The sequence below is a fragment of the Coenobita brevimanus genome, chromosome 101, assembly GCF_032717465.1.
Source record: "Coenobita brevimanus isolate Jiangsu-jjx chromosome 101, ASM3271746v2, whole genome shotgun sequence".
Lineage (NCBI taxonomy): Eukaryota > Metazoa > Arthropoda > Malacostraca > Decapoda > Coenobitidae > Coenobita > Coenobita brevimanus.
In genome coordinates, this window is record NC_137054.1 from 68,896,118 (window position 1) to 68,924,104 (window position 27,987).

At 39.7% G+C, this 27,987-nt stretch overlaps 3 protein-coding genes across 4 annotated transcripts in view; 1 reads left to right on the plus strand and 2 right to left on the minus strand.

Moving 5' to 3' along the window:
* The window catches only part of LOC145414974 (WD repeat domain phosphoinositide-interacting protein 3), a 42,939-nt gene extending 30,790 nt beyond the window's left edge, over positions 1 to 12,149 (minus strand). The window contains exons 1-2 of the mRNA XM_080284388.1: positions 12,026 to 12,149; positions 3,849 to 4,025 (exon numbers count right to left, since the gene is read on the minus strand). Coding sequence (XP_080140514.1) covers positions 3,849 to 4,025; positions 12,026 to 12,092 — 244 coding nt within the window. The 5' untranslated portion in view covers positions 12,093 to 12,149. The remainder of the gene's footprint in view (positions 1 to 3,848; positions 4,026 to 12,025) is intronic.
* A 305-nt stretch (positions 12,150 to 12,454) lies between these two features.
* On the plus strand, positions 12,455 to 21,365 carry LOC145414972 (UPF0193 protein EVG1 homolog). The gene is made up of 4 exons (XM_080284384.1): positions 12,455 to 12,563; positions 13,413 to 13,655; positions 18,788 to 18,922; positions 21,122 to 21,365. The coding sequence occupies exons 1-4, from the start codon at positions 12,470 to 12,472 to the stop codon at positions 21,319 to 21,321; spliced, it is 672 nt and encodes a 223-aa protein (XP_080140510.1). The 5' UTR covers positions 12,455 to 12,469; the 3' UTR covers positions 21,322 to 21,365.
* Positions 21,366 to 25,202: 3,837 nt separating this feature from the next.
* LOC145414973 (metalloreductase STEAP4) overlaps positions 25,203 to 27,987 on the minus strand; it is a 57,021-nt gene continuing 54,236 nt past the window's right edge. For both annotated transcript variants that reach the window (XM_080284386.1, XM_080284385.1), the window contains exon 8: positions 25,203 to 27,493. In XM_080284386.1, coding sequence (XP_080140512.1) covers positions 26,674 to 27,493 — 820 coding nt within the window. In that variant the 3' untranslated portion in view covers positions 25,203 to 26,673. The remainder of the gene's footprint in view (positions 27,494 to 27,987) is intronic.

The window sequence follows — 27,987 nt, forward strand, 5'->3', positions numbered from 1 at the left end:
CAGTATGGTACAAAGGCTTGTGAGTCATACTGTATTACCATACCATTCAGCTTCTCACTGCTACATCAGTCATTAATTTAAATGACTAATTTTTATGTTAAAGTTCCTATTGAAAAAAAAAAAAAAAAAAAAAAGCAACATTCCAATGAACTTCTAAAAATCATGGGCTCTGTGACATGCTTAATATGAAACATGATTATACATTATCAGTATACACTACAGTATAGTACATTAGATTATATTACACATCTTCCTCCCTCAGCCTTTCATCTATGTATTATTCCACTCTTTTCCTCAAACTACAAGAAGCCTCCTTGCTCTTTAAGTACTGTACCCTTCACCTCATTTTTAAACTCTCTGATTACCCATCTATAAGAAAATCAAATAAATAAAAAAATATCATGCTTTCACATAGGAAACCTCATACTAAGACTGACCATGGTACAACTAAGGCTCTTTATCAGCTGGAAGCCGAGAAAAGTTTCAAAACCAATCTATTTCTTTAAAATAACTGCTGGAACTGTTGTGAAAAGAAATTTGATTGAGGCACTGTACCTGACACCTAAAAAAAAAAAAAAAAAAAAAAAAAAAAAAAAGTGAATGAAGTATTGCCATGCAATGCATTGTCTCTACCAGATGATAACCATACATATATATTGTGTATACAATGTGAGTATGATAGCAATATAAGTACAGTACTGTGTACACAATATGGGTTTGTAAAGACAACCTCGGGAATAGTTGGCTGGTTGTTGTGTGTGACACATCGTCATCGTATGGGGAACGACTGTGTTAAGTTCTATCAAAATCTGTCCATGCATGTAGAAGTTATAGAGCGAACACAAATGTAGGTAGCCTATTGCTGTTAAGTATGACATCACCCAACCTTGTTTGAGCCCCAAGTGTGACCCGACCTTGGGAATGGATGGCTGGTTGTTGTGCATGACACACCATCATGGTATGGGGAACAACTGCATGAAGTTACATCAAAATCTGTCCATGCATGTGGAAGTTACAGAGCAGACACAAAATTGCAGACGAGCTGACGGACATATTGACGTAACCGCGCACACCTATAGTCCTATCGTCCCTGACTGGTTTGATCAGTAGGGGATTAATAACTGAACTGTTACGCGTAATGTATCAAAACTCTCCAAATAACTGTTAATACAAAGATCTGATCATACAGTATGTTTAAGTGAAGCAAGATAGACATCAACACAGGGAGGGAGGCATGGCAATGTATGACAGTTAAACAGTGGCAGACAGGACAGGATTATATGGGAAAAGGTAAAAATATTTTGATTTTAGCCTCCAGTTAAACAGTGGCAGGCAGGACAGGCTTATATGGGAACAGGTAAAACTACTATTTTGGTTCTAGCCTCCAAGCTAAAGTCCACTTTTTCATTCCACATGTACCAATAAATCCCCTTGACATAATGAACATATATCACACCTAACTACATATATTACATGCTTCTCTGAGATCCTCCCTGCAAGCACTATGTTTTACAAATCACTATGCACAAACACTATATGCACACTCCTTGCTCACATCCTCAATGCATATCCAATAGCTATGAACAATTATTTTGGAATGTCCATGAATGAACACTTTTCATTCTCTTCACAGATAGTTTCACTGCAAATGTTTATAAAGCAAGAAACTTTCTCTGAGATACAGAAGATCTAGTACCATACTTCCAACCATAAGTCTATATACACATTCCTTCCCAATGACACTTTACACACATTTGTCCTCTCATCCAGAGCCCTCTCCTACCCTCTCCTTCTATACTGTACAGTCATTTCATGCTGATTCAAAAAAGCCGAAAATGTCAATATACTAAACAAGGCAAAATAGTTACTGTATCTGTTTACCCAACCTATAACCCAATTTTTTACTACCCTATTAGGAACGTAGGGTCCTGGGGCAAGATTTCTTAGTCCAAACTTTAATGGTGAGTGATCAGTCACCTACCTTTGAGTGGCATGTGAGCAATAAACCCCAACCATTCCCCAGCAATCAATGCTTAAGGGCCATATCCAATTGGAGTACCTTAACCTACATAACAACCATGCATTCACTTGGTTATCGTGTTACCATCCACAGAAAGAAACAGGTTTTCAAGAGTACAAAAAACTATTTGCCTTGAGTTACCTAAAGACTACACAGCATTAAATAGTGGATGGTGGGTGCCCTTACTCACCACTACCACTACCTGACTCCACCAACAAAAGCAATCACAAGAACAATGAACCAGAATTCCAGTACCTAATACAAAATGAACCATCACTCTCCACCAGATACACACGAATTTCTAATCCACAGTCTATCACCCTATTTAATACGCTGCTCGCCAATTACAGGATTTTCAAAACTCTTGGATTCACATACCGTATAAACTAATCTCAGTAAACAATTTTCAGTGCAAAGGGTAATTTTTAAGTTCCAAGTATCAATAATAATCCAAAGCACCATGTTTGGTCACCACAAAGAAACAAGAGCACTTACAAGCAGTTCATTTTAATGTTAATCATGATGGAACTTATTCAGCTCCTGCTCTATCAGTCACAAACGTGGAACCCCCCAAACAACGGTAACCAATACAATAAAAATATGAACAAAGCAAAAAATCACAAATAAAGATCATCTTCACTGGGAAATAAAATTCACCCAGTAAACAATTAAATATTCCTAAGAGACACATAGTTCACTGTTTCAGCATAGGATCCATCCCACCGTGGAAACTGTATTAGGCCTACACCACCTCACATCACTTAGAAACACTATCCTGCACTAAACTTTATGTACAGTACTGAAAAAATCCCCCCACCGTACAGTATACTGAACACTACAATACTGTAAGCAAAACACAAGTATGTGCCCACCACAGCTAGTCAAATTCTTCACTTGAACAGCACCCAAGAGAAACCACCATTAAAAGCTTCCCTACTCCCTTCCCAGAAAAAGCTCACATTACCTGGTCTGTGACAATGCCATCACTCTTCATTTCAGTACTGGTACCAGTAGTGTACACAACATAACTTGTATACAACCTACTTAAGTCTCAGTGTAATACAGTACTGCCCATTACACCACAAAATACCTCACTCATGAAACTGAAATCCTTTAATATATATTCTCAATATAAGATCGTTTTGAGACCCCCAGCAATACAGTGTTTTCATATACATGAGCCACTAAACACACCAACATCCTACTTTTTTCTTCCACTAGCCTGCTATTCTGCAAATGCCACTGCTGCTACCTGCAGATAATCATGAAAGTTCCTTATCATTTACTACACAGGTTTTACTCCAATATTAGGCAAACAGAGCAGCATAATATAATGCAGGGTCCTCTTCACCTCCAAACTAACTAAGATATTGTATGTGAAGCATATATAACTGCACACTATTATGCAGAGTCCTCTTCACCTTTAAACTAATCAATCTACCCTTAACAATTTTGCCAAGTTCTCCAATGAATTTTCTTCCATAAGGCAACTAAGCTTTCAATGTCTTCATACTTCATTTTGCCATGATCACACAACATACTATAGCTACGACGTTCAGCATACTAACAACCATTGGTAAAAAAAGAAAAATGCTACACTGCACACAGCTCACTGTAAACCATTAGTTTTAACATTCAATGTGTATATGGCAAATATTCAAAATTCAAGAATATACATTACATTCACTACTGGCAGGCTATGTTACTGTACCAAAATAACTTTCATTAAGCTACATACTGTACAATACTTAGGTGGATATAAACCAATTCCCTTCCTCCCAGCATTTGGTACAAGGGACAAACAATTGCATAAAAAAAAAAGTCTTACCTTTGTTGGTTGGATATTTGGGATGAGTGCCTCCACCAACCAAAGCCAAGTAATTACATCTAAACAGCATCTCAACGTAGCCAATACCTCCGTCAGAGAAATCCTGCCTCTCCTTCTCCTTCAGAGGATCACAGTTATAAACTCTAAATCCAGTGTTCATACCACAGGCAAAACACCCTGTAAAGAAATATTACTTTAAAAAGTAAACACAAAATCCAACAGTGCATAACTTGTGCTGATAAAAAAGGACTGGCAGTCAAGATGGATGATAATTTTAAATTATCAATTCTCTGTATGTAGTGCAGCGTACTTCCTTAGCTTTTATCGTTCTTTTTCTGTGCCTGCCTTCGTCTCTTCCTATTTCTCCTATCTTTCCTGTCACTTCTTATTCCTTTTCTTTCCTTTACAGGTGGCTTTACACTGAGTGACAAGCCAAATGGTTTCCTGTAAGCCAAGAAACCATTTACAACGCTGGGTGGTAACCATATAACCAAACCATACGTGCTCCCTATGTGTCAACAAGTGGGTTGGTGGAGGGTTGGTGCCCCTCCCTGTAAAACAACTAACTCAGTGTCAAATGGCCACCCTTTAAGGGATTATGGTGTCTGGCAATAGATAGATAGATAGAATTCTCTGTACCTGTATTTGCATTACATATATTTCATTTGCAATCATGACATGTAACATTCACACACATTTTCCTTAGCACTTTGTGTTGCATGTGACTCCTTAACATTTGGACAAGAGTCCAGTACTGTGAAGACGTCCAGTTCCAGTTTTATTTCCTAATAGCGAAATAGGGGAGTGACAACTCTCTCTCTGTGTGTGTGTGTGTGTGTGTGTGTGTGTGTGTGTGTGTGTGTGTGTGTGTGTGTGTGTGTGTGTGTGTGTGTGTGTGTGTGTGTGTGTGTGTGTGTGTGTGTGTGTGTGTGTGTGTGTGTGTGTGTGTGTGTGTGTGTGTGTGTGTGTGTGTGTGTGTGTGTGTGTGTGTGTGTGTGAGAGAGAGAGAGAGATTTACAATCACTTGCTTTTACTGGAAAACTTTGCAAAAGAAAAAGTCCATAATGAGTGAAGGTGATGACGTGAGAGAGATTCGAGGCAAGTGATGGATGTTGAAAGTTATTGGGAGTGAAGTGTGTGCAGCAACACAAATTATTGTTAAGTGACATCGTACTAACTGAGCAAGAAGTCAAGAAAAGGTCCTATGGACCTGGAAGGAAAATATACACGTTGAAAACCAAGTCAGGGATGCCTTCCATAGCTAGATGAACAAAGCAGTGACCAACTAGGAGTTGTAGACAGAAGTGTTGGTTAATGAGCAGTACAGAGTGCTCAGCAACAATCTCCAGTGAGTTACTGATTCAGTGTATGGATGGACATGGGGTCCACCACGACACAATGTTATGTGGTAGTGGCAGGAGGTGTAGAAGCTGCAGTTAAGGAGAAAGAAGACTTTTCTGGGAATGGAAATAGGGTAATAACAGAGAGGATTATTTGATTACCAAGCACAGGACAAGAAAGGAGGCGGCCAAAATCTGTCTTAGGGACGTTTGCTGGATAGTCCTAATAGTGCTAAAAGAAAGAATATGGTACAGTATTTAAAGTGGCATAAGTGCTGTGTTAAGAATGATGCAGAAAAGGTATTGGTAGACAAAGAAGATACTAAAGATGCTTGGCAAGAACATTATAACCAGCTGCTGAATGAAGAGTCTGACTGGAAGAGGGAAGGGACATGGAGTAACAGATTCAGTCTTTAGCTCATGGCTTTCAACTGATGCTGCTACTGTGAACAGGGAACTTGGTAGGATGCAGCTGGCAAAGGTGGCAGGTATGTTTGGGTTGACTCCTTGGATGATGAATGCCAAACATGACACAGGAATGGGTTTAGTTACTGATTTGATAAATTCGGTTAACGGTATATAGATGACTGGCTGAAGTGTGATTGGAAACGTGTATTAGGGGAAGCGTGATGCCCTAGAAAGAGGAAATCACAGAGGCATAAAACTTCTGAACCAGATAATGAAGGTAATGGACAGTGTTCTGGAAAGTATGATAACGGAAAGTGTGCATTAGCCAGATGACTGGCTGAAGACTGTAAATGTAAATGTGTACATGGGGAAGGGTGATGCCCTGGCAAGAGGAAATAATAGAGGCATAAAGCTTTTGGACCAGATAATGATGGTAATCGAGTGTTCTAAAGGGTATGATTTGAGAAAGAGTGAATAATGATGAGATGCAGTTTGGATTTCTGTCAGATTCACTGTCTGACAGCTTCAGGAAAAATAAACAGGAAAGAGGAGGGAGCTGTACTTTGTTTTTGCTGATTTGGAGAAAGCTTCTGACAGTGTTCCTAGAGAGGTGGCGAAGTGATTAATGAGAAAACATGGGATCGAGGAGTGGCTAGTTAGAGTGGTCATGACAATGTATAAGTGTGCATGTACCCAAGTGTGTGTGAATGAAGGTAAAAGTGATGAGTTTTCCGTGAATGCTGATGTGCATCAAGGGTCAGTCTTGACCCACATTGCTATCATGGTGCTCAAAACTCTCTCATATGACTCCTGAACTGGACTCCCATGGGAGATGTTCTATGCTGATTGCTTGTTGCTGACCATGGAGAACAAGCGTGAGGCAGATTTAGGAAATTGAAAGATGGGGGTAAAGTGTACAAAGGTTTGAGAGCAACTGCAGAAAAAAATAGTGATGGTAACTAGGGCTGATGTCAGTACAGGTTCGGTACTGTCAAAGCAGATGGTGTGGGAAGTAACTCCATCTTAAGCTGTGTTTAAGTGGATGCATAAGAGATATACAGTAGTGGTATTAGAAGTTGGTTGTTAAATAATGCTGATATGGTACTGATATATGTAAAGTGCAGGAGAGAACAGTACCATGCCGGTATGTTAGAAGTGTACTGCTGTATAGCAATGAGACCTGAGCAGTAAAGGAAGAGGATGTTCATAGGCTCAAATGAACAGAGATGATAATGATTAGATGGATGTGTAGTGCTCCTTGATTATCAGATCTAGGGGGGGCACTCAGGATTGGAAATGAATGTTGTCACTGAGAGGAAGGATAGGACCTGAATTTAGCTATTAGTGTTGTGATGAGGAGGAGTAGACTGAGATGGTTTGGCCATGATGAGACAATGGAAGATGAAAACTGGGTGTGGTGGGTGACAGGTGTGAATGTCACATTAACCCCTTAACTGCGGGGCGTCACTTTCGTGACGCTTGGGAGCAAGGGATCATACCGCGGGGCGTCACTTTTGTGATTCTGTGTTATTTTGAATTCACCCGGGCTTTCAAGTGGTGGCTTGTGTCATCTATCAGTATTGCCAATGTCCAACACTAGTCAGCGCTCCTAATCTCATCTGTAATCCCATCCACTGTTGACAATTTAGCCATTTCTCCCCGTTCTTGACTCCCCTCCCTACCCCCCCTCCATTACCCTATCCTCTCGCCTGCCCAGCTGTGCTACGCTAAGTAAATCTTCCCTGGAATTTTTCACTGATTTCATCCAATGAAATAAGCCCTATGCCCTATTCTTATACCAAATAATATATACAAGAAAGAAATAAGGTAAGTGAGAGTGCCATACACCTAGAATTGGCTAATTATCACCTGACAACACCTCACAAGCACTCGTTCGCTAATTTTCGCTGTTTATTTCCTCTTGAAATATGCTGTATAATCTATTTTCGTAATAAAAATATATATAAGAATGGAAGGGAGAAGCCTAAGTGATATTTACATTCACCTGAAACTAACTAAATATTGCAGGCCACCACACTGTATTCTACACTAAGCAAATCTTCCCTGGAATTTTCCACTGATTTCATCCATTGAAATAAGCCCTATGCCCTATTCTTATACCAAATAATATATACAAAAAAGAAATAAGGTAAGTGATAGTGCCATACACCTGGAATTGGCTAATCATCACCTGACAACACCTCACGTGCACTCGTTCACTAATTTTCGCTGTTTATTTCCCCTTGAAATATGCCGTATAATCTATTTTCGTAATAAATATACATATAAGGAGGGAACGGAGAAGCCCAAGTGATATTTACATTCACCTGGAACTACCTAATTTATTATGTATTGTCTTGGTTTCCTGCCAATCATTTCATTGCTATATATTAGCAGGTCTCACAAGGCTGAAGTTGGTAGTATTGCACTCACCCAAGCCAGGCGGCAGGAGGCCACCACTATCAGTTCACTGTCATCTTTCAAAGTGAAGGTATGTCTGATTTGCTCCTGCTAACTTCCGGCGCTTTTCAACCCCATGCAAAGGGCCCTATGACCTTTACCCCCTACTAAACCTCGTGTGGAAAGAGGTAAAGGGCTGACAATTGATAAAAGAGTGACTATGATCTTTCTATTGAGTAAAACAGTGCAAGTGGAATTGTAAATAATGTGTAAACAGCAAGTGAAAGTAATGAATGTAAATATACGTGAACAGTGGAAAATAGTTTTATAAGTTACTTCAAGTGACAGTGCATAACACAGTGTAAATAAAATAGAAATGTAAATAACGTAAATAAAATTGAGAACGTAAATAGAAATGTAAATGAGTAGTATTATAAGAACATGAGTATATACCCTAGGAGTAATGAAAGTGAAAGTTTCACTCTAGCATGTCTGAATACTATGAGTTATGAGGGTGAAGGTGAAAGTCACATTCACTCTCAATGCTAGTATACAGGACGAGAAAGTGAATGCTACATATTTTACTGAAAGAAATTGAATGCCTACAGTGACAATAAACTACTATTACTGAAGGAAACTTATGGATAAAGACTGTAGATATATATAAGTGTTATATAGTAATAGAAATATAAACTGTGAGTGTTTTTATGAATAATAAATGACAGAACACCAGCAGCGAACTAGCGCAAGTGGGAAGGTCATACGCCCTCGTAATTTTCATTGCTTACACAGTGTTTTTTTTTTTGGAGTATGGATTCCAAACTACTGTATTTGAGAATCATAAAATAGTGTTTCTAGTGATAATATCAGACTGTGGTAATCATATTACGGGTTGTCGGGAAGGGTAAAGTGAAAACTTTGTTACCCAACTTCAGATCTCTCCACAAGTCCTATGGTACTCGATGAAGGCTCAACAAACACCCCAGGAGAAAGCTGAAGGTATGTGCCATAAACATAAATGATTTTAATATTCTAGGACTAATAACTGATTTTTGGCAAATATTTTTAGACAGTCTATCGAAGCGCGAATATGCCCACGGGAGCCGCAAGAAAAAGCAAAACAAGCCCGCGGTGTAAGGGTTAATCACATTACAGTAATCCCTCCAATATCCGACGTGATAGAGCCATAGGCAGGTCTGGATAGTGGTCCTGTCCGGATATTGGGCCCCAGCTTATGGACTTGTACTTATGGACCCTAACTCTGAAAAACACCTATACAACTCCCTCTGGACATGCATTGCACCTATTTAAGACCCAAATCACACCAATAAGGGACATAAAAGACTGAAATAAATGCAAAAGAACCATAAAATGAGGTTTTAGAGGTGAGTTTATACAAAATTAAACATTCTGGGTACTTACAAGTCCCTTGCTCCTGGACTGGTTTGAACCGCCAGTTTGCAGTCCACAGTTAATCCTCTGCACTCTAAATTCTAATTTCTTAACACTGCACAACACTGAAAATTCCTGTGTGTTCTAGTGGCAAGGTATTGCAGTTTATTCACTGTTTATTCACAAAAAGCAAGCACCTGTGGCTTGCACTGTTATGAGTATCTGCTCTCCATCGGAGTTAAGCTGTGACTGTTGATGTTGGTGGGGTAACAGAGTTGCCAGATCGCAACAGCCACATTACCAATCTCCTCAACTTTCATTGTCAAATAAAACTTTTCATTACCAAATTCGTAAAGCTAGCATATATTCTTCACTAATTATATATACAAGTGGAAATACATGTAATCACTCTCCTTAAAACTAACACCATGTTGATTATTTTCACACTATGTAGGGTAGCTGATTAATCAGAGAGAGCAAACAATCCACCATCTCCATCCTGTGTATCCTCATACATGTGAAAAATCCATTTGGTAATGCATTATTCTAATTCATTACCAAACGAATTTTTCATTACCAAATTGGCCCACACTTGGTAATGAAAAATACCAAATGGCAACCTGACAGGGGAGGGGGGAGGGAGAGGAAGGAAGGAAGGGGTGAAGGGACCATGGTGTAACAGCTGTTTAGCGCCAGGCGGGAATTTCAAATTATGGGAGGGAAAAAAGTCATTTTTTTTACGAATTTTTTGAGGTTTTTGGCCCATTTTGGGAACATTGGATCCCAGGAGGATTATGTCCGGTTAGTGGGGATGTTCGGATATTGGGTGTTCGGATATTAGAGGGATGACTGTACTTAGTACCATAATAGTAATTACAATGAGCTAACATGAAAAAATATCTGGTTAATGCCTATCTACAGTATATACTGAAAATCAAAAGATTGAAATTAAATTAAAATTAGTCATCGATATCACCATCTATTCACTGTTCTGACACATCTCAGTACTCCATGTCTTGGCAAGAATTTTGCAGACAACCATTCACTTGCATCACACTGTTGCAATTATTTTGCCTTTAAATATCAATTTCAGCTGAGTTTCTGTCTGATTATGTTATTTACGGTGCCTTTCAAACAATAAAAATGTTCGAGATAAGTAAACCGTAGGTCTCAATAATACCAGTTACTGTTATTGTTTTAAAGGCACCCAGCTAATTTTTTAGTTAGTTATTATAATATCTAGTAAGTTCTTAATTTGCTCAACTGAACATGAAATATTAACCATCGGCAATATTACTGACATAAATGTCCAGGCTAGTGGTAGGTGGTGGCGACCATCATCCACTCCCTTGATGTAGTGCTGCCTACTTCTTCCTTAGCCTTTATCATTTTTTTTCTGTGCCTGCCCTCCTATCTTCCTATTTCTCCCATCTTTCCTGTCACTACTTATTGCTTTTCTTTCTGTTACAGGTGGCTTTACATTGAGTGACAAGCCAAATGGTTTCCTGGAAGCCAAGAAACCATTTACAACGCTGGGTGGTAACCATATAACCAAACCATACTTTCTCCCTACGTGTCAACAAGTGGGTTGGTGGAGGGTTAGTGCCCCTCCCTGTAAAACAAATAACTCAAAGTCAAATGGCCACCCCGTACGGGATTATGGTGTCTGGCAAAAGAAAGAAAGATGTCCAGGCACATGTAGCTGGGGAGGGTTATTTCAGTTCAACTATTCTTTGTTGTCTTAACTACTCCTTATTGTTCCAATGGGTTTGCAGGCATGGCTGGTTGTATCATTAGCAAAACACAGACGGTTGCTGCTCTCACTAAGGAAATAATGCTGTAAATTGGCACAAAATAAAAGAATACGCTCTCTTCTTTCGTAAATACTATAATTATATTTTACATGCAGACAAGAAACCAAACAAACTTAGCATTTTAAAACACTGAAAACTTATATGTGAAAAGTACATTTAAACACAAAACATTAATGAATCAGCAAGGGCCACATAGATTTGAGTGAGACCTAATAAGTGTATACAGTATGCTCCAGGGATGGGAGCCAGGTGTTGTCAGCTCACTCTTGGGAGGTGACTGATAATGCTATAGTCGCAGCACATGACTCTGAGGGTTATCATACCCTGTGAACCTACCCATCAACAGTGCATCCAAATTCGTGTATATAATACGCATATAATTCGTCTATAATAAGTGCATGTATAATATATAAATATGATACAAAATCGGATGCACTGCTTACTGGTATGTTGCCAGTTTATGATAATAACAACCTCAGAGTTGTGTGCCACGACTATAATGACTGTTTACTGTCAGAAGGAAATGTCGATTGTTGAGATTAATGCCGGCTTAAAAAAAAAACAAAAAAAAACAACCTTGTTCAATTCCCCTGAAACCATGAACTGCATACATATGATACTACAGTAGTCTATTACGTATACTATGAGAGTATGAGTACCAAGCTCTGCAGTTATATTACTGGCAAACGACGACTTACAGCTTCGCTACTTCAGCTACTAAAATATATCTGGTACAGTACAGTACAGTGCTTTCCTACCACATTCAACAGATAGCACAGGCACGACGAGGCAAATACAGGAAGTCAAAGCTGGCATGACTAACCTTGGTCCTGATTGAATCCAGCATAGGCAAGACCATTGCCGTAGGGATTTTTTGGTCCTAAATTCATGGTGGGAATTTTGATGAAGTGCTTTGCGTTCTACAATATTACGCGATGTGTATGTGACATCTCAGGGGTCAGCCCTACGCCATATGTTCCAACAATACCGAGTCCAAGTCATAATATTTGACGACACACATCCCAGTGCCGAATATGATATTCTTTACATCATAGAAATATTTTCTAACTTGAAATATACAAAATATACTGCACATTCTAATAAATTGACAATCAGTATTTAATTCATACTGTTTAAAAGAATCTGTAGTATTATTTTAGAAATACTCACTTCAAAACAAAGAGTGACTACCAATCACGTGACGAAAGGCGTTTTCTCGAACCAATCACTGGTCGTCTAACGTTGTCATGGCAATGGTGTAAACAACATGGCCACAATGTCACGTCAAAATGTTGCAACCGGAGGAATTTACGATATTCCAAAGGTATCTTATAGTGAATCAACAAAACTGCTAATTAAAGGTATATATGAAACACACTTTTATATATTCAACATGGTTTATCTGACTGTACTTGTTACATGCAACTGTATTAATGTTAAAATGTAATCCCATACATTCACGGAACTCCAGGATGTCGATTGAATTATTTTGAATGTATAAATTAATATGATCAGTTGGTACAAGTTAACAAGTCCACTCTCACTCATTCTTATGTCCCTTTTGGTTATCGTATTTTTTCCCCATCCATAGGTGGGAAAACAGTCAGGATGATGGTGATGATAATGATGGTGAAGCGTAACAAGCCCAGATTAACTTCCGGGTATGGAAGCTGTGGATTCAGAGAGCACAGTGGTCTGAAATCATGGAATGTACTGTTCAGGTCTATATTTATTTTCCATTACTATAAATTTAGGTGATATTTTTACAGGCATTAAACTTCATAGTGGTCTGGCTTATCTAATGATCCAGCATAATCTTGGTCCCATGGATGCCAGACTACAGGACTTTGTATATATCAAGTTTCACTAACCTTTTATGTGTGTAAAAATAATGTTCCTTGACCAACTCTGGTGCTGAAGATACTGTCCATTTTTTTTTTTTTTTTTTTCAGTATCCAAATATGTTCCCTGGTGCCATTCGTGGTTTCACTTAAATTAGTTTTGTGCATATCTCTTATCATCTTAATTTTATCATAGTTATCTTATTGGTGAACATATTTGTTCAACCTGCAGATACACTAATTTGATTGTGTAACCTTCATTTTGCCTTGTAACATTTTAGTCCCAACACCAATTCCAAAAGAGGAGTTAATAATGAGATCATGATCTTCATGAATCTGATATCTCCTTGCGGGTATCTTTCATTTCAGATCTGCTGCGGGAAGCAGCAGTAAGTCAGCAGCACCAGCGATACATTGAAAGATGGGTGAGCAGTGGGGGTACCTTACCTCGACGGGAGGCCATTTCTGCCCCCAACCAGGCAACCTCAAGACACCACCATCCTTCTGTGTCAGATACATCAGGGCCACATTTTCAGACTAAGAGATCTCAAGAGGTTATCAAGAAAATGGGTCTGTATGAACCCAACACTCATTATGTCCCTCCTCCACCAAGTGAGTCACACTAAATATTCTGCCTGAAACAGGTGATCTTTATCTCCGGTTGCTGTTTGCATATTCAGATAGGATAACCAGCTTTGCAAGTACTGTAATACTTTCTTTTAATATATCTAGCTTAAGCTGCTATGTCTAATGCAGTACTGGTACAGTATACACAACCAATTTTTAAATATTGTATAATTCTGTCTTTCCTTCATTCTTTCCTTGTCCTTCTGCCTACGGGTGACTTTACACTCCCTCTTCTGTCTTTCTTTCCTTCATTCTTTCCTCTTCCTTCAGCTGTGGGTGACTCTACACTGAGTGACAAGCCAAATGGTTTCCTGTACACCAGGAAAGCATTTACTATGCTCGGTGGTAACCATATAACCAGATTTTGGCGCCTGGTGGTTTTAGTGGGTAATTATTGCTCTCCAATCGGATTGAGCCGGTGAAGGTTTATATCCAAGGCGTGGTTGGGGTTGATTGCTCATGTAATACCACTCAGGGATGAGTGAGGCTGGTCACTCTCATCTTAAATGTCGGGACCAACTTCCTAGCCCCGGGCTCCTATGCTCCTCATGGGGCAGTGTAGGACTGGATGATGGATGGATGGATGGATGGATGGATAAAACATAAGGCCTTAGACATGTAGTAGTTAGCTTAATTATAGAAATTGGTGTTTGTGAAAGTAATCTGCAATATTGTATCTATGACCAGACTGGTTGTCAGTCAGAAAATACCACTAGTTTCAGAAACAATATCTTACATTTCATGGATGAATATAGACTGTAAACAGGGCCATTTTATTCTGTCTTAGGGTAGATGCTTCAATCTGTTTTTCTAACCATTTACCTACAGAATCAGTCTCTGTCTGTTTGTCTAGGCAGACACCTTAATCCCAGTGGGGGTGGCCATGAACAAGTTGCCTCCCTGTTGCCCTGTCCTCTGCCATCAAACTACTCCCCCTGTAACTCTCACCACTCTCATTCATAAACCTTTCCTCCCCTCCCCTCCACCTTGTCCTAGGTTTCCCCATCCCCACTTCATCTCACTGACATATACTTTCCTAGTCAATCGCTCACTCTCCTGTCTCTCCACATAAGCAAACCATCTCAAGGCAGATACATAGTCTACTTCATGTCTTTATACCATTATGGGCTGTCACCATTCTATTAAACTTATATCCACATACAGTACTGTACTTTACAGGGCTAAGTATATGGAACTCATCACATCAAAAAGGTGCACCACAATAATATACCCAGCACATATTGGTCCTGTTCCATCACAGTTTCTCAGAAAGAATATTTTGATGTGAGGGGCTGGTGTCGAGCTGAAGTGTAAAGAAAATTGCTTGAGACCAGTTGTTCAGGTGCCAAATCTACTTGACTGCTGAGTGCACACTGTATGGAGCCACGACAGACAGTGTGAACACAGGGCAGTTTTAATGAAAGGATGTGATGTATTTGTACTATAATCAACACCATAACACTCCTTAGCTTTCTCGTTTGTGTCTGCCTCTTCGCTGAACTCCACAACTCCACAAGCTTCTTTCACATGGCTTATTTCTGCTTTGATTTGTGTCCATCCAACAGAATTCAAGCATCACATCCATATGTTAGAATGAGTATCACAGTACTGTACTGTCATGCAGTGACTTCTTTCCTTCCTTGCTTACTTCCCTATTCCTTATCACTGTCTTCACTGCACTTCATTCTCTAAACTTGCATCCTTGCATATCATGCTACTTAAATATTAAGGGTAAGCATGATCTCTATTTTCTGACCATTCAGCCTTGCTGCTGGATGCACACTGTGGCCTCCATCCTTTCAAAGACCATAAGTTTTCTCTTGACAGCATTCACTTTCTGTCACCTAGTTCATTTACTGGCTTATGAAAAATGAGAAGAAAAGGCAATAATACAGTAATAGCAAGTTTGTGGAAATCAAATCCTCAAGGGGTTCAGAATGACACTGTGAAATGTGGGTAGTTTGAAGGGTAGAGTGGGGGAAGTAGTAGAGACTATGAGTAGGAGGCAGGTGGGTGTCGGTTGCTCATAGGAAGTAAGTTTCAAGGAAGGGTCAGCTGGGATGATTGCCAGGATGGACTGCAGATATGAGCTATTTTTGGCAGGGAAGTGTAGGTGGATATGGTTGTGTGGTAATGCCAGTTGAGAAGAAATTGATGGAATGTGTCATGAAAGCAATGAGAGCAAATGAAAGGATTATATCAGTAAAAATATTGCTTGATAAACTCATGATTTCAGTTATATCAGTGTATGCTGCACAAGTTGGTTTGGACGATGTAGAAAAAGATAAATTTGGGGATGACGATATATGTGGTTGGTGGTAAGGAAGATGATGAGATTTTAGGTTTGATTGGTGATTTAAATTTTCATGTGGTTGAAGCAGCTCAAGGATATGAAGGGGTACATGAGGGATGCGCATATGGTGTGAGGAATATGGAAGGGGAAAAGGATACTCAGATTTGGGGGGGGCAGTAAACATGATTGTGTGCAACATGCATTTTAGGAAAAGAGAGTTGATTACATATGGATCTGGGGGAAATAGTAGCCAGATTGACTATTTCCTAGTCAAGAGGGCTGATAGGAGGTTGGTGAAGGATGTTAAAGTTATAGGGAATTAAGAGTGTGTCCAGCAACAGCAACACAATTTACTGATATGTGATGTGGTGCTTAACCCGTTAACTGCGCATGGCAGTTTTTTTGGAGGTGTCCGTGGTGCGCAGACATAGGGGTAAAAATGAAATTTCCCAAAGGCCAAATTTTGTCTTAGGAATTGAGAGAACACATGCCAAAGTATATAGTAACAAAATATTAGCTAAGTATTTACCTTGGTAAATGGATGAACATCGAAGTGTCTGATTCCCTGTTGGAATGTATGGTTTTCATTTTCGGTTTTGAATCATGCTTGCACTATATTTGGTGCTATATTTGAAATTCACCTGTGCAGCCAGGGCTGTATTGAGCAGTCACACTCAGAACAGCCCAGGCTGTATAGAGCAGTTAATGGGTTAAGAAGTGAGTGGCGAAGACGAGGACCTATGCACCCAAGAGGAAAATATGGAAGTTAAACAAACAAGCAGTAATAGCAAGATGAGTAGAGTGATGGCTGAACAGGAAGCTGTTGACTGAAGTGTTAATAAACAGTACAGAGCTCTCAAGAACATTCTCTTGAGAGTTCCTGATTGAGTGTTAGGATGGTGTCCTCCAAGACATAGAGTAACATGAGAGTGGAATGAGAGTGTAGAAGCTACAGTTAAGGAGGAAAGAAAGACTATTCCAGGAATGGAAAAGAGGTGGTAACAGAGAGGGAATACTTAGCAGCCAAGCATAGGTCAATAAAGAAGGTATACAGGGCAAAATCTGGGTCTCAGAGAGTTTTACTGGATAGCCTAAATAACTCTGAAGGAGGAATATGGTACAGTATTTATGGTGGCAAATCAAATGAAGAGAGAACACAGTGATATCGTAGGTGAGCAGTGTATGAACAATGATAAGGAAAGGTAGTGGTGGACAGTGAGAATATTAAAGATGCCTGAAAAGAGCATTATAACCAGTTGCTGATATAGGAATTTGATTGTAACAGAGAAGATTTGGAGTCAGTAAATCCAGCGTTTGGCCCTTGGCCTTTGATTGATGTTGCTACGTTGAGCAAGGCAATAGGCAGGAAGGTGGTGAGTGTGTCTGGGTTGATTGCTGAAATGTTGAAGGCCTCAGAAGATACAGTATAGGAGTGGGTTTGAGTACTGATATGATGAATTTGATTATATATGAGTGTGTTGTCACAGACGACTGGCTGAAGAGTGTGACTGTAAATGTGAAGGGGAAAGACGATGCTCTTGAAAGAGAAAATTATAGAGGCATAAAACTTTTGGACCAGATGATGAAGGCAATGGGGAGAGTCCCAAAAGATATGATATGGGAAAGAGTGAATATTGATGTGATGCAGTTTGGGCTTATACCTGGCAAAGGGACCACTAATGCCATATTCACTGTCCAAGAACTTCAGAGAAAATATATAGGAACAAAAAAGGAGCTGTATATACTGTGTATATATATATATATATATATATATATATATATATATATATATATATATATATATATATTTATGAGATATGTACTGGTATATAGAGATATACAGTACAGTACTGAACAGTCATGGAAACGTAATAACTGTGTTGAAGCTTTGACATTCGATTAAAAGAAGTCGGTTAATTAACTTTCCACATATACCTACTGTTTTTATAAATGAAGGGCTTTGGATAACATAAATGAAGCTTCAGTTGCAGGTGTGAGTACTGTACAGCACCCATACATAAGGAATACTGTACTACTGATTAGCTGTATACCAAGAACATTATCTTTGGAGGAGAGAAAACTTGAATTTCTGGTAAATGTTGCTGCTGCCGCTGTTGTTGAGTAATGCCAGTCTGTCTGGCCAAGCATATCTATCAACTGCAGGCAAGCAATTGCCCCTGCAGGGCCATCCTGTGCAGTGAACCGATGTTTCCTTGCAGTGGACAACACCATGTCACAGCAAAGCATGGGGAAGTGTGTGGAGGTTCGGTTCCTGGATGGACATCACATTTGTGTCCCTCCATCTAGTTAACATGGGTACCATAGTAGGCTCCATGTCACCCTGTTGTTTGGTTATGGATTTTCATGAAAGTAATATTGTATTTTAGCTAGGCCATAAGACTCAGAGCAATAGTGTACAATCAGTACTTATAGTCACAAAAACAGGATACAGTACTGTATGTGGCAGAGAGTGACACATCATTTGATGTGGAAGGTAATTAATGAAATGGTTCTACCTGAGAAGTGTATAGAGGAGCTGTGGTGGCTTTATGGTACTTGTCTTGTGGTGTATGCTTGTGCCATATGTAGGTATTCCTCCCATGCTGTGGCAGACATTTAATATGGGTGTTGGTTTTGCAGTACGTTCTTTCATATGCCTGCATCCTATCATCTCTACCAGTGACATATTGTATAGACTCTGACACATGCAGACATAGTCATTACAACACTGTCACATGTATTACTTTACCTGTAGACACCCTTTCCTCATTATATTTTCCCACCATGATGTATAAACTCCATGCATCAATATCTGTGTTAACAGAATATGGACCTGGGTCAAAGGAACGGTGCCAAGAATTGATGGCATATGGGCGAGAAGGAATCACCTCCCATCCAAGCCCATCCACAGTTCTTGCACCGCCTGTCACCAGTCTTCCCACTGACCGGTTCTCTGAATGTAAGTGTCTGTCAGATGTAAAGCTTTATGTTTTGCATCCATCATCTAACATGGTTTTACCTGTATGTTAGAATGCTCACCTCATGACACTCAGGGATGGGTGAGGCTGGGCACTCTCATCTTAGATATCATGACCAACTTGCTTAGACCCAGGCTCCTGTGCTGCTCTTGGGGCAACACAGGATTAGATGATGATGATGATGATGATGTTAGAATGTAGTTGGTTTGGCAGTAGAATACACGATAGTGACAACCATGTCATATGCACAAGAGGTCAAATAATCCGCAGGTCATTGGAAGTACTTCAGTCATAGAAATGATACCTGGGATGTAAAGTCAGTCTTATGCTCTTTTCCCTTGCTCCCTAAACTTCGTAAAGGAGTAGTGTGGGATTGGCTTCTACTGTTTACTGTTAACCTAATCAGGAGTGGTGTTGCACTTTCATATATAATTGTAGCTAACAGCAGATAATTTCTTTCTTCCTAAAAAGGTCTCTGACCCTGAAAATCTCATCTACTCTAAAAATGATGCCATATTTCCTCCCCAGGAAATCCTTTATTGGGGTTGACCATATTCCAGTTAATGTTTTCTGTGGATCAGAAGTTGAATTAAGTCCTCACGACAGCTAATTACTTCCCAACGGTTGCTGGAAGCTGTTGGGGAAAAAGAAATTTGAAATATGTTATCAGACTTATAAAAATGTGAACCTCAGTTTCACTCTGTGTACATTTACTCAGACGAAAGATCATCACCCATCTACCACCCTAAAAGGGGAGGCATAAATACCCCTAACTTTAGGCCCTACCGGATTGGTGATCAGTTATGTCACAAACCACTGTAATTGAAGCATAAAGATCACCAAGAAATGCCACTGTAAGTGCAACCACATCCACAAGCTCCAAACTCTGGCTAGTGACTGCATACAACTTCTGTGATAAATATAAGTACAGTAACCTTGAACAGTAAACACATCAGCCAAGCAGAATAAATTTGTATGATAACATAATTCACAAGAATTGAACTCACATAATTATCTTATCTAAATTCTTATGTCAGCACTTAAATCTACCACATGCCTTAAGAGCCACATTTTTCTAACTCCGTGTCCATCAGCTCATTAAAAAAAAAAAAAAAAAAAAAAAAAGTCACAAAACCCTTTTCACACTCATTGCACTAAATATGAAAACTCACTATTTTTACTGCTCCCTCATCATCAATCTGTTTAAAGTTTTTATCGGTTTCCAACAATGGGCCTAATGTATCTACATCGTAAACACAGCCAACTCATTTTTCTGACTATGAATGTGACTTTCCTCATGTATGTTAAACTCCTATACCACGCACTTTTTCATCTAATATTTTTATTTTTTCCTCGAGTAAATGCTTCTTTTGTGCTCTTGGTACTTTTCTGGCAAGAAGGAGCGCTTTCTGGGCACTTGTGCATTACAACTAAGTTAGTTTTGAACCACGTGGTCAGAGTTCTAGAATGAAATGAGGAGTGAGAACAAAAAAATGCGTCTAGACATAATAGTAGTCAACACAATAATGAGGATCAGGTGGACAAGTATATAACATGGGTCACGTAGGTGGTCATGGGTCACGGAACTCCGGCAGTGAATGATGAAAGCACAGTGTGCAGGCTGTAAACAAATGCAACCATATGGAAATCAGTTACCTAAAAGTGCCCAATTTGTTTCTCCCACACAATTGAGTGATACTGCAAGGTGCAGGGATGCTTTTTAAGCTTTATGAGCACATTGGAACTGATTCTCAGCTTCTTGGCTGATGCTTGTACTGGTAACATAGAGTTTTACATCCCCATATGACTGAAAAGTGTCCTATATTGTATCTTGTAACACTGAATAGTTGTACAATGGATGCTTGTATGAAGGGACCAGTACTGTATACAATTTTTTTTCCTTTCTGGTTCTCTGGACCCTACCTTGCCCTATCCGAGGATGGGAAAAAAAAAAGTATGGATGATGATGATGATGATGATGATGATGATGATTCCAGCTAATGCCTCACAAAATACTATATAGTGGTTAGAAACACACTGTTAACCCTTTCAATAAAATGGTGCTTTTTTTTCATATTTTCACCTCCAGACTATTATACAATATTTATTTCTTTTATTTTAAGGATTCAGTTTACTAGTATGCTATTTATAGGTTCTGTATTACAAATTTTCCTGGTCAGTGGTAAGAGAAATGGAGGAGCGTGTAGCCTGGTTGGACGCTATGGAAGAAGTGGGGGCAGGTGCTCCTTTCAGGGACCTGATTGCCACCCAACTAGCTCTTAAGCTGCGGGACCTGGAGCTTTTGGACCAGGAGCGTGCCAGAGACATTGCCAAGATGACCAGGCAGCACACAAGACCTCATGACAACAGCGAAACATGAAGAGGGAGCACCCTGAAGGACAGATGGGGGCAGGGTGCAAACTCCATAATCCTAGTTTACCAGTAATTTTTATCTGAATTGACCTTCAAAATAACAAGTGTCAGTCTAGTGTGTTTATTATAAGTGAGTAAGCTTCAAATCTTATGTCGCTGGATAATGAATGTTATATGGTAGTTCCCATTACAGTTATTTTGATGGTAACAACACGAAGTAAATAAACCCCTTGATGACCACTGGGGCACATAAACATATGGATTTTATTCAGGCTAAAATTTAATATGCAGTGGATAATATGCTGTATATTCCTGATTGCTCACAAGGAACACCATCATGGATGTGAAAGCTCCAGTTGTGTGGGGAAATTGCTGAATCAAAAAAGTGTAATGGTATGTAACACTTAACTTAGCCCCTTCCCCTCACCCGCCACTCCCTCCAACTGTCAGTGAGTGTGGCAGTACAGTAATAACTAGGGCAAGTCTCACAGAACTAGCATAGTACTGTACAGTACTGTATCAGTATGCTCCTAGTGACACTGTCCACCATGTACTGTATATATGTTCATCACAGCTGTTTTCTTTTGTCCATCTGTGGTATAGAATACTCTCCTTATACAGTAGCCACAGTTAGTGATACAGTACAGTACAGTATTTGTACTGTAATCTCTATCATAGCCTATATAGTTACTGTATAAGTGTGGTAGTTTAAGTTCAGTATACTGTACAACATATATACTGCATATTCATTATATATACAGTGCAGCCTCGTTATACGACGCCTCATTGTAACAAATCGCCATAACAATGATTAAAAAGTTATGCCCTGCCTCGGTTGAATGTTAAAGAATTACTCGCGATTTTGCTATAACGATATTTTCAATTGCCACCTCCGAGAATCTCATGCGGATGCGGTGACGCACACAAGCCAAAAAGGCTGCCCGGTGTTTACACTGGTTGTGATCATTGCCTTTTCTTTTTTTATGCAAGGATGAAGGAACCAAAGGCCAGGAGTGCACAAACAAAAACAACAAAGGAGAGCCAAATTCAAGATCTGTTCAGTTTGAGTTGCCTGGATGCACTGTTTGAAGGACGGGAGATCATAGGAAGTAGGAAATACAAAGGGAGACAGTTCCAGAATTGACCTGTTGCATAAATGAAAGACTGGGAATAACAGTTAACTCTCGCATTAGAGAGTTGGACAGAAAAGAGATGAGAGTTTGTTGCTAGACTGGTGCTACAGGCCCATCGTAGAGGTGAAGGGATGCAGGCAGACAGTTCAGTGACCATTGAAGTAGCGATAGAAAAGAGATAAAGATGCAACAGTGCGGCAAAGAGACAGAGGTTGAAGGGAGCCAGGAAGAGGAGGAGAGTTAATGAGACGAAAAGCCTTTGACTCCACCTTATTGAGATGAGCTGTATGTGCATGAACGGCCACTGAAACACCATTGTTACTGCCAGATAACAGTGCAAGTGTTTAACAATTAGTGCAGTGTGCAATATTAAGTGTAGTGATACTTTTTTTGTGCGTGAAATACTGAAATTTGTGATTTGGAAATCATGTCAACCTTACGTAATGATCACATTCTTGGGCCTCTACTCGTGCATGAAAGGTCACTGAAACACCATTGTTTTTGCCAAATAACAGTCTAAGTGCATAACAAATAGTGCAGCATGCAATATTAAGTGAAGTGATACGTCTTCATGTGTGAAATACTGAAATTTGTGACTTGGAAATAGTGTTAACCTTATGTAACCATCATCCCCCTTTAGGATCTCTACACAGCTGACTGAGTCAGGATGCCTGCCCAGTGTTTACATTGGCTATGATCATTGCCTTTCATTTTATTTTGTGCATGGAAGGCCAGTGAAACACCATTGCTATTACCAAATAACAGTGCGAGGACTTCGCAGTTGGTGAAGTGTGTGATATTAAGTGAAGTGATACCATATCTTTTCGTGAGGAGTTGTTGTCCAGGCCCTCCAGCAATCTCCCATCCTGAGGGTGCGACCCTTGATGACAACTCGTACTGGAACAGGACAAACTTCTGGTGGGTGGCAGAATTTTTTTTAAGCCATTTTAGGCTTGGAGGTCAAGGTCACCCTCCCTAACCCCATTGATTCCCATGTTCTACCAACCTCATTTTGTGATAATTTGTTAAGCAATAGGTCTTCATTTGACGCAACCCTGTCGCATAACGAGGCTGCCCTTATTCATACAATATATATATATAGTATATATATTTAACCCATTGGAGCCCAGTGTCCACAGTACTGGAAATTTTCAAATCTTGGTAAAGTAGGGATCCCCCAGGTAGGAACATATGAGCTTTGCAACTATGAGCCAATAGGCGTCAGGCGGTATGCTTAGTACCCTCCCAATGCAGTGCCTCGCCTAGCAGCTCTAGGATCCAATGGGTTAAAGACTGGCAAATCCATCAGTTTCTTTAACCCATTGGAGCCCAGTGTCCACAGTACTGGACAGAACTGGGAATTTTCAAATCTTGATAAAGTAGGGAGCCCCCGGGTAGGGACCTATAAGCTTCGTGACCGTGAGCCGATAGGCGGAGGGCAATACGCTTAGTACCCTCCCAGTGCAGTGCCTCGCCCAGTAGCTCTGGGATCCAGTGGCATTGTAAAGTTTAATTCTTCACTGCCACATACTTGCCATGATGAGATGCCTACCAGGCTTAATGCCAAGCTGGTTAATGATTAAGAATAAGGCTAGATAGTACTTAGTAACCAGTACTAGTGGCTATGTGAACACAGTATTATGTGCAAAATGTACATTATTTAAGAGTTTTCTATGTACTGTACTGTAGTTTTATAAGCCATGTTTATTACTGTAATTATTTGATTAACATTAATGACTAATTAGTACAGTACAGCTGTACTACTGTACTAGAGATAACATAATTGCCATGTCCAAAGCCAGTGTATTACATTAGAAGCAAAATAAATTATGAAATCCCAGAGAATAGAAAAAAAAAAGTGCAGTGTTGCATATAATTGATATGTATGACATCACTCGATGCAGTGCTGCTCTTGGGTGTCTGCCTTTTCGTCTCCTCCACCCTTCTTTCCTTCCATCCTCTTCTGTCGCTCTTTCCTTCATTCTTTCCTCGTCCTTCTGCCTGTGGGTAACTTTACACTCCCTCTTCTTTCTTTCCTTCATTCTTTTGTGTTCCTTCTGCCTATGGGTGACTCTACACTGAGAGGCAAACCGAATGGTTTCCTGTACACCAGGAAACCATTTACCACACTGGGTGGTAACCATATAACGGCACCTGGTGGTTTAGTGGGTAATTGCAGCACCCCAATTGGATTGAGCCAGTGAAGGTTTATATCCAAGGGATGGTTGGGGTTATTGTTTACGTAATGCCACTCAGGGGTCAGTGAGGCTGGTCACTCTCATCTTAAATGTCAGAACCAACTTGCCTAGCCCCAGGCTACTATGCTCCTCATAGGGCAACGTAAGATTGGATGATGAACAGGAAGGATAAGAAAGTTGCTTTTCTGTAGGATAATGATACCTATACCTACTGTATACCTATTAAGGAAGTACCGTACTGTACTGTACTTAACAAAGAAGAAAGACAGAAATAGGTATGATATAAATCCTGAAAAGTAGTTAAAGTAAACGACAGATTATGTTCTAGTTGGGGGGACCCTATTTCCATCGTTGATAAGCTATGGAAACTTGTGGAACCTGAAAATAGCTGGGAGATTGCGTATGACCTTTATCATTATAAGCAAGACAGCCTGCTCTTCTCATAGTGTACCATCTTCATCACCTACTGTCCTAGATAACTATGAAATTTAATCGGTGAACATTATAAGACTTGGAAAAGCAATTATTTTTAGGAAAGTGTTTATTTTTAACTTGTTTGATGACCTAATGTTTGTTATGGAACTGAAGTGAAACAATAATGCTGTTGTTAATACAAGCAGTATTTCTAGTGATGTGGGCCCACTTACCAATTGTTTGAGGGTCACTGATCCATGTTCATAAAAGTACAGTACCTTGATAAGTTACAATAAAAGATTTATTTTCTTTTGTCATAAATGCTCCCAGTACAAATCTGTATTCTGATAAGTCGAAATGCACAACTTTCCAATTGATGGTTTTGTGCATCTCATAAACTGCTAAAAACACAGGTCCAATGGTCTTACCTTACAATATACAGTACCTACAGCACAACAGTTAAATAAAACCCACCTAATCCAGACTTGTCCTATCCAGAAACCTGCTATATATGGACGGACAAACCCCTCTGGACTTTACCTGCTTAATCTGGATTCAGTCCATACTAATCTAGCTGAATCCAGATGCAGTCCAGCTCACTCATATGTTTACACTTATAAAACTCACTCTGAAATCACAAACCTGCAACAATACTTTCTACTATACTAATTATCAGTACTCATGCATATATATAACATTCAAATTCTCATGAGACATTCAAGTATGGTTAGCGAAACACAGACCTGAGCTATAGCCAGTACCATACGCAAAGCCTTGAGGTGGTGGATGCTCTACACCACAATACTGTCCATTACTTTTTTCTTTGCCTCTGATTTTACTATTTAACTGAAATAAAATAATTCTTGTTAAGTTTACAATATGGACTGGAGAATGATAAAAACATAAGCTATGTACATGCCACTTATGTGAGATGAAACATGCCCACAGCTGTAGCCCCGTTTCATTTCACATCAGTGACATGTATGAGTATACAGTAGTGTGCGTGTGTGTGACTCAATCGGATACGTTTATATGAAGCTACAGAATGTGGTGAATGTTTGGGGCATCTCCAATAGAGCCAGGATTCCAGGGGCTTGAATGATGAGTGAATAGAAGCATGGCCCATTGGATTGGGCAAATTTGGGCTGTCTGGAAATTGCTACTCCTCACCCTGCCCTTGGGTGAGAAAGGAGGGCCTGATGATAATGAGTATAGTTGTTCATCCATGTTTCATACATTTGTGGTGTAGACGTATTTGCTGTTTTAATCGGTCACTTTCAGTACTGTTAATTTAATCGTGTGTGTGTGTGTGTGTGTAGGAGGTGTGTGCACGCATTGCATGTGCATATGCACACATGTGCAAGTGTGCATGTGCATTAGAGTAAAATTATGGGGGGGAAAAAAAAAATGTACAGTACTGCAGTGTAGAGTGTCCATTTTACCTCATGGCTTTGTTTAAATGATAATGCATTGTCGGTCAGCTAATTACAGCATATATTTGTTTCCTTTTCTCTGAAAAACTGGTTAACATGGACTGGGTTTCCCCATAAATTAGTTCATATTAAGAGTATTTTACAGATGCTGTATAGTTAATATATGAAATGTTGACTGGTATCACGATGAAAACAGACTCTTCTTATGGTATTTGATAATATGTGATCGTTTACATACTTTCTTACATGTAACACATTCAACATCAAGGTTTTTCTTTTCTTGATGGAGTATGCAATTTCTACACAATATGTGATCACAAGGAAATTTGTACAGCCCATCCTTTTCTCCACACAAACATGAAACAGAGTTTAGAGTTGTCAGATCAAATCTCTTAGAAGCACTGTCACCACATATCAAAGTACTTGGCTTAGCATTTGGTTGATGAGTGGGTAAGCCTCTTGCTGCTACTCCTTTACCTTGGGACACTGAAAGGGCACCTCCAATCATCTGCACAAATCTATGCCCATTACCTGACATCAGCATATTTCTTTTCTGCTCTGATTTAACAGAGGTGCTACTTGCACTATTTACAGAACGTACCAGACCATGACTAACTGAGGTTTTTTTCTTTACAGCACTGTTACCACTCTTCTCAGAGATACCAATTTTCTGAGGTTCATTGAAATTCCTAGCTTTTACAGTTTCTGGTATGTATTTTGGCTTTCCTTCTAAAGCTTTTTCAATTTCAGTTTCTAAAGAATCACAATCATCATCAGTATTAACTTGTTTTTCTAAATCCATGTCATTTTCTGCTCTTGAAACCACTTCATCTGCCTGTAGTGTCTTAATGGCAGGCTGATATGGATGTACGGCATCTTCAACAGGTCTTTTATTGATACCAGACATAAGGCCACTGGTAACCACGCCAACATTAAAAGCAGAACCAACAGTGCGGCCGCATCCCTCTACATCTGGATGATCTCCATTTAGCAGCAGGAATCTGAGAAATACAGTAATTGGATGCTGGGATAAAGCTTGAAAAAAAATATAATGCAGATACTGTACACTGAGAACATGAAACAAAAAAACCCTGATCATCATTTCATAATTCTGCAGTGAACATGCTTTTGCAGAGGCTTAAATTGATACCCACTTCTAGTAGTAGTAGTAGGTCCCTAGGCAGTCTGGCCAAACAACCCCAAGTCCCTTAGGAAGGCCATGGCCGATACCGGGATTTCCCACAGAGCTCGCAAGGAGTGTATGTGTGTTGTTGACATAGGTGATTGTGTGCAATGCAGTCCTCTATAATGTGCTTAATAGTATGGGGTGCTGTGTTACATCCTGGACAGGCATCAGTGACAGAGTCATCCAGCCTCTTCTGGTAGCTTAAGAGGGCTGGATGGTGCCCACATCTCAGCCTGGCCAGGTGGACCCTGTCCTCACAAGGGAAATAGGATTCAGAAGGGTGGATGTCAGAGGACTGTGCATGCAGCT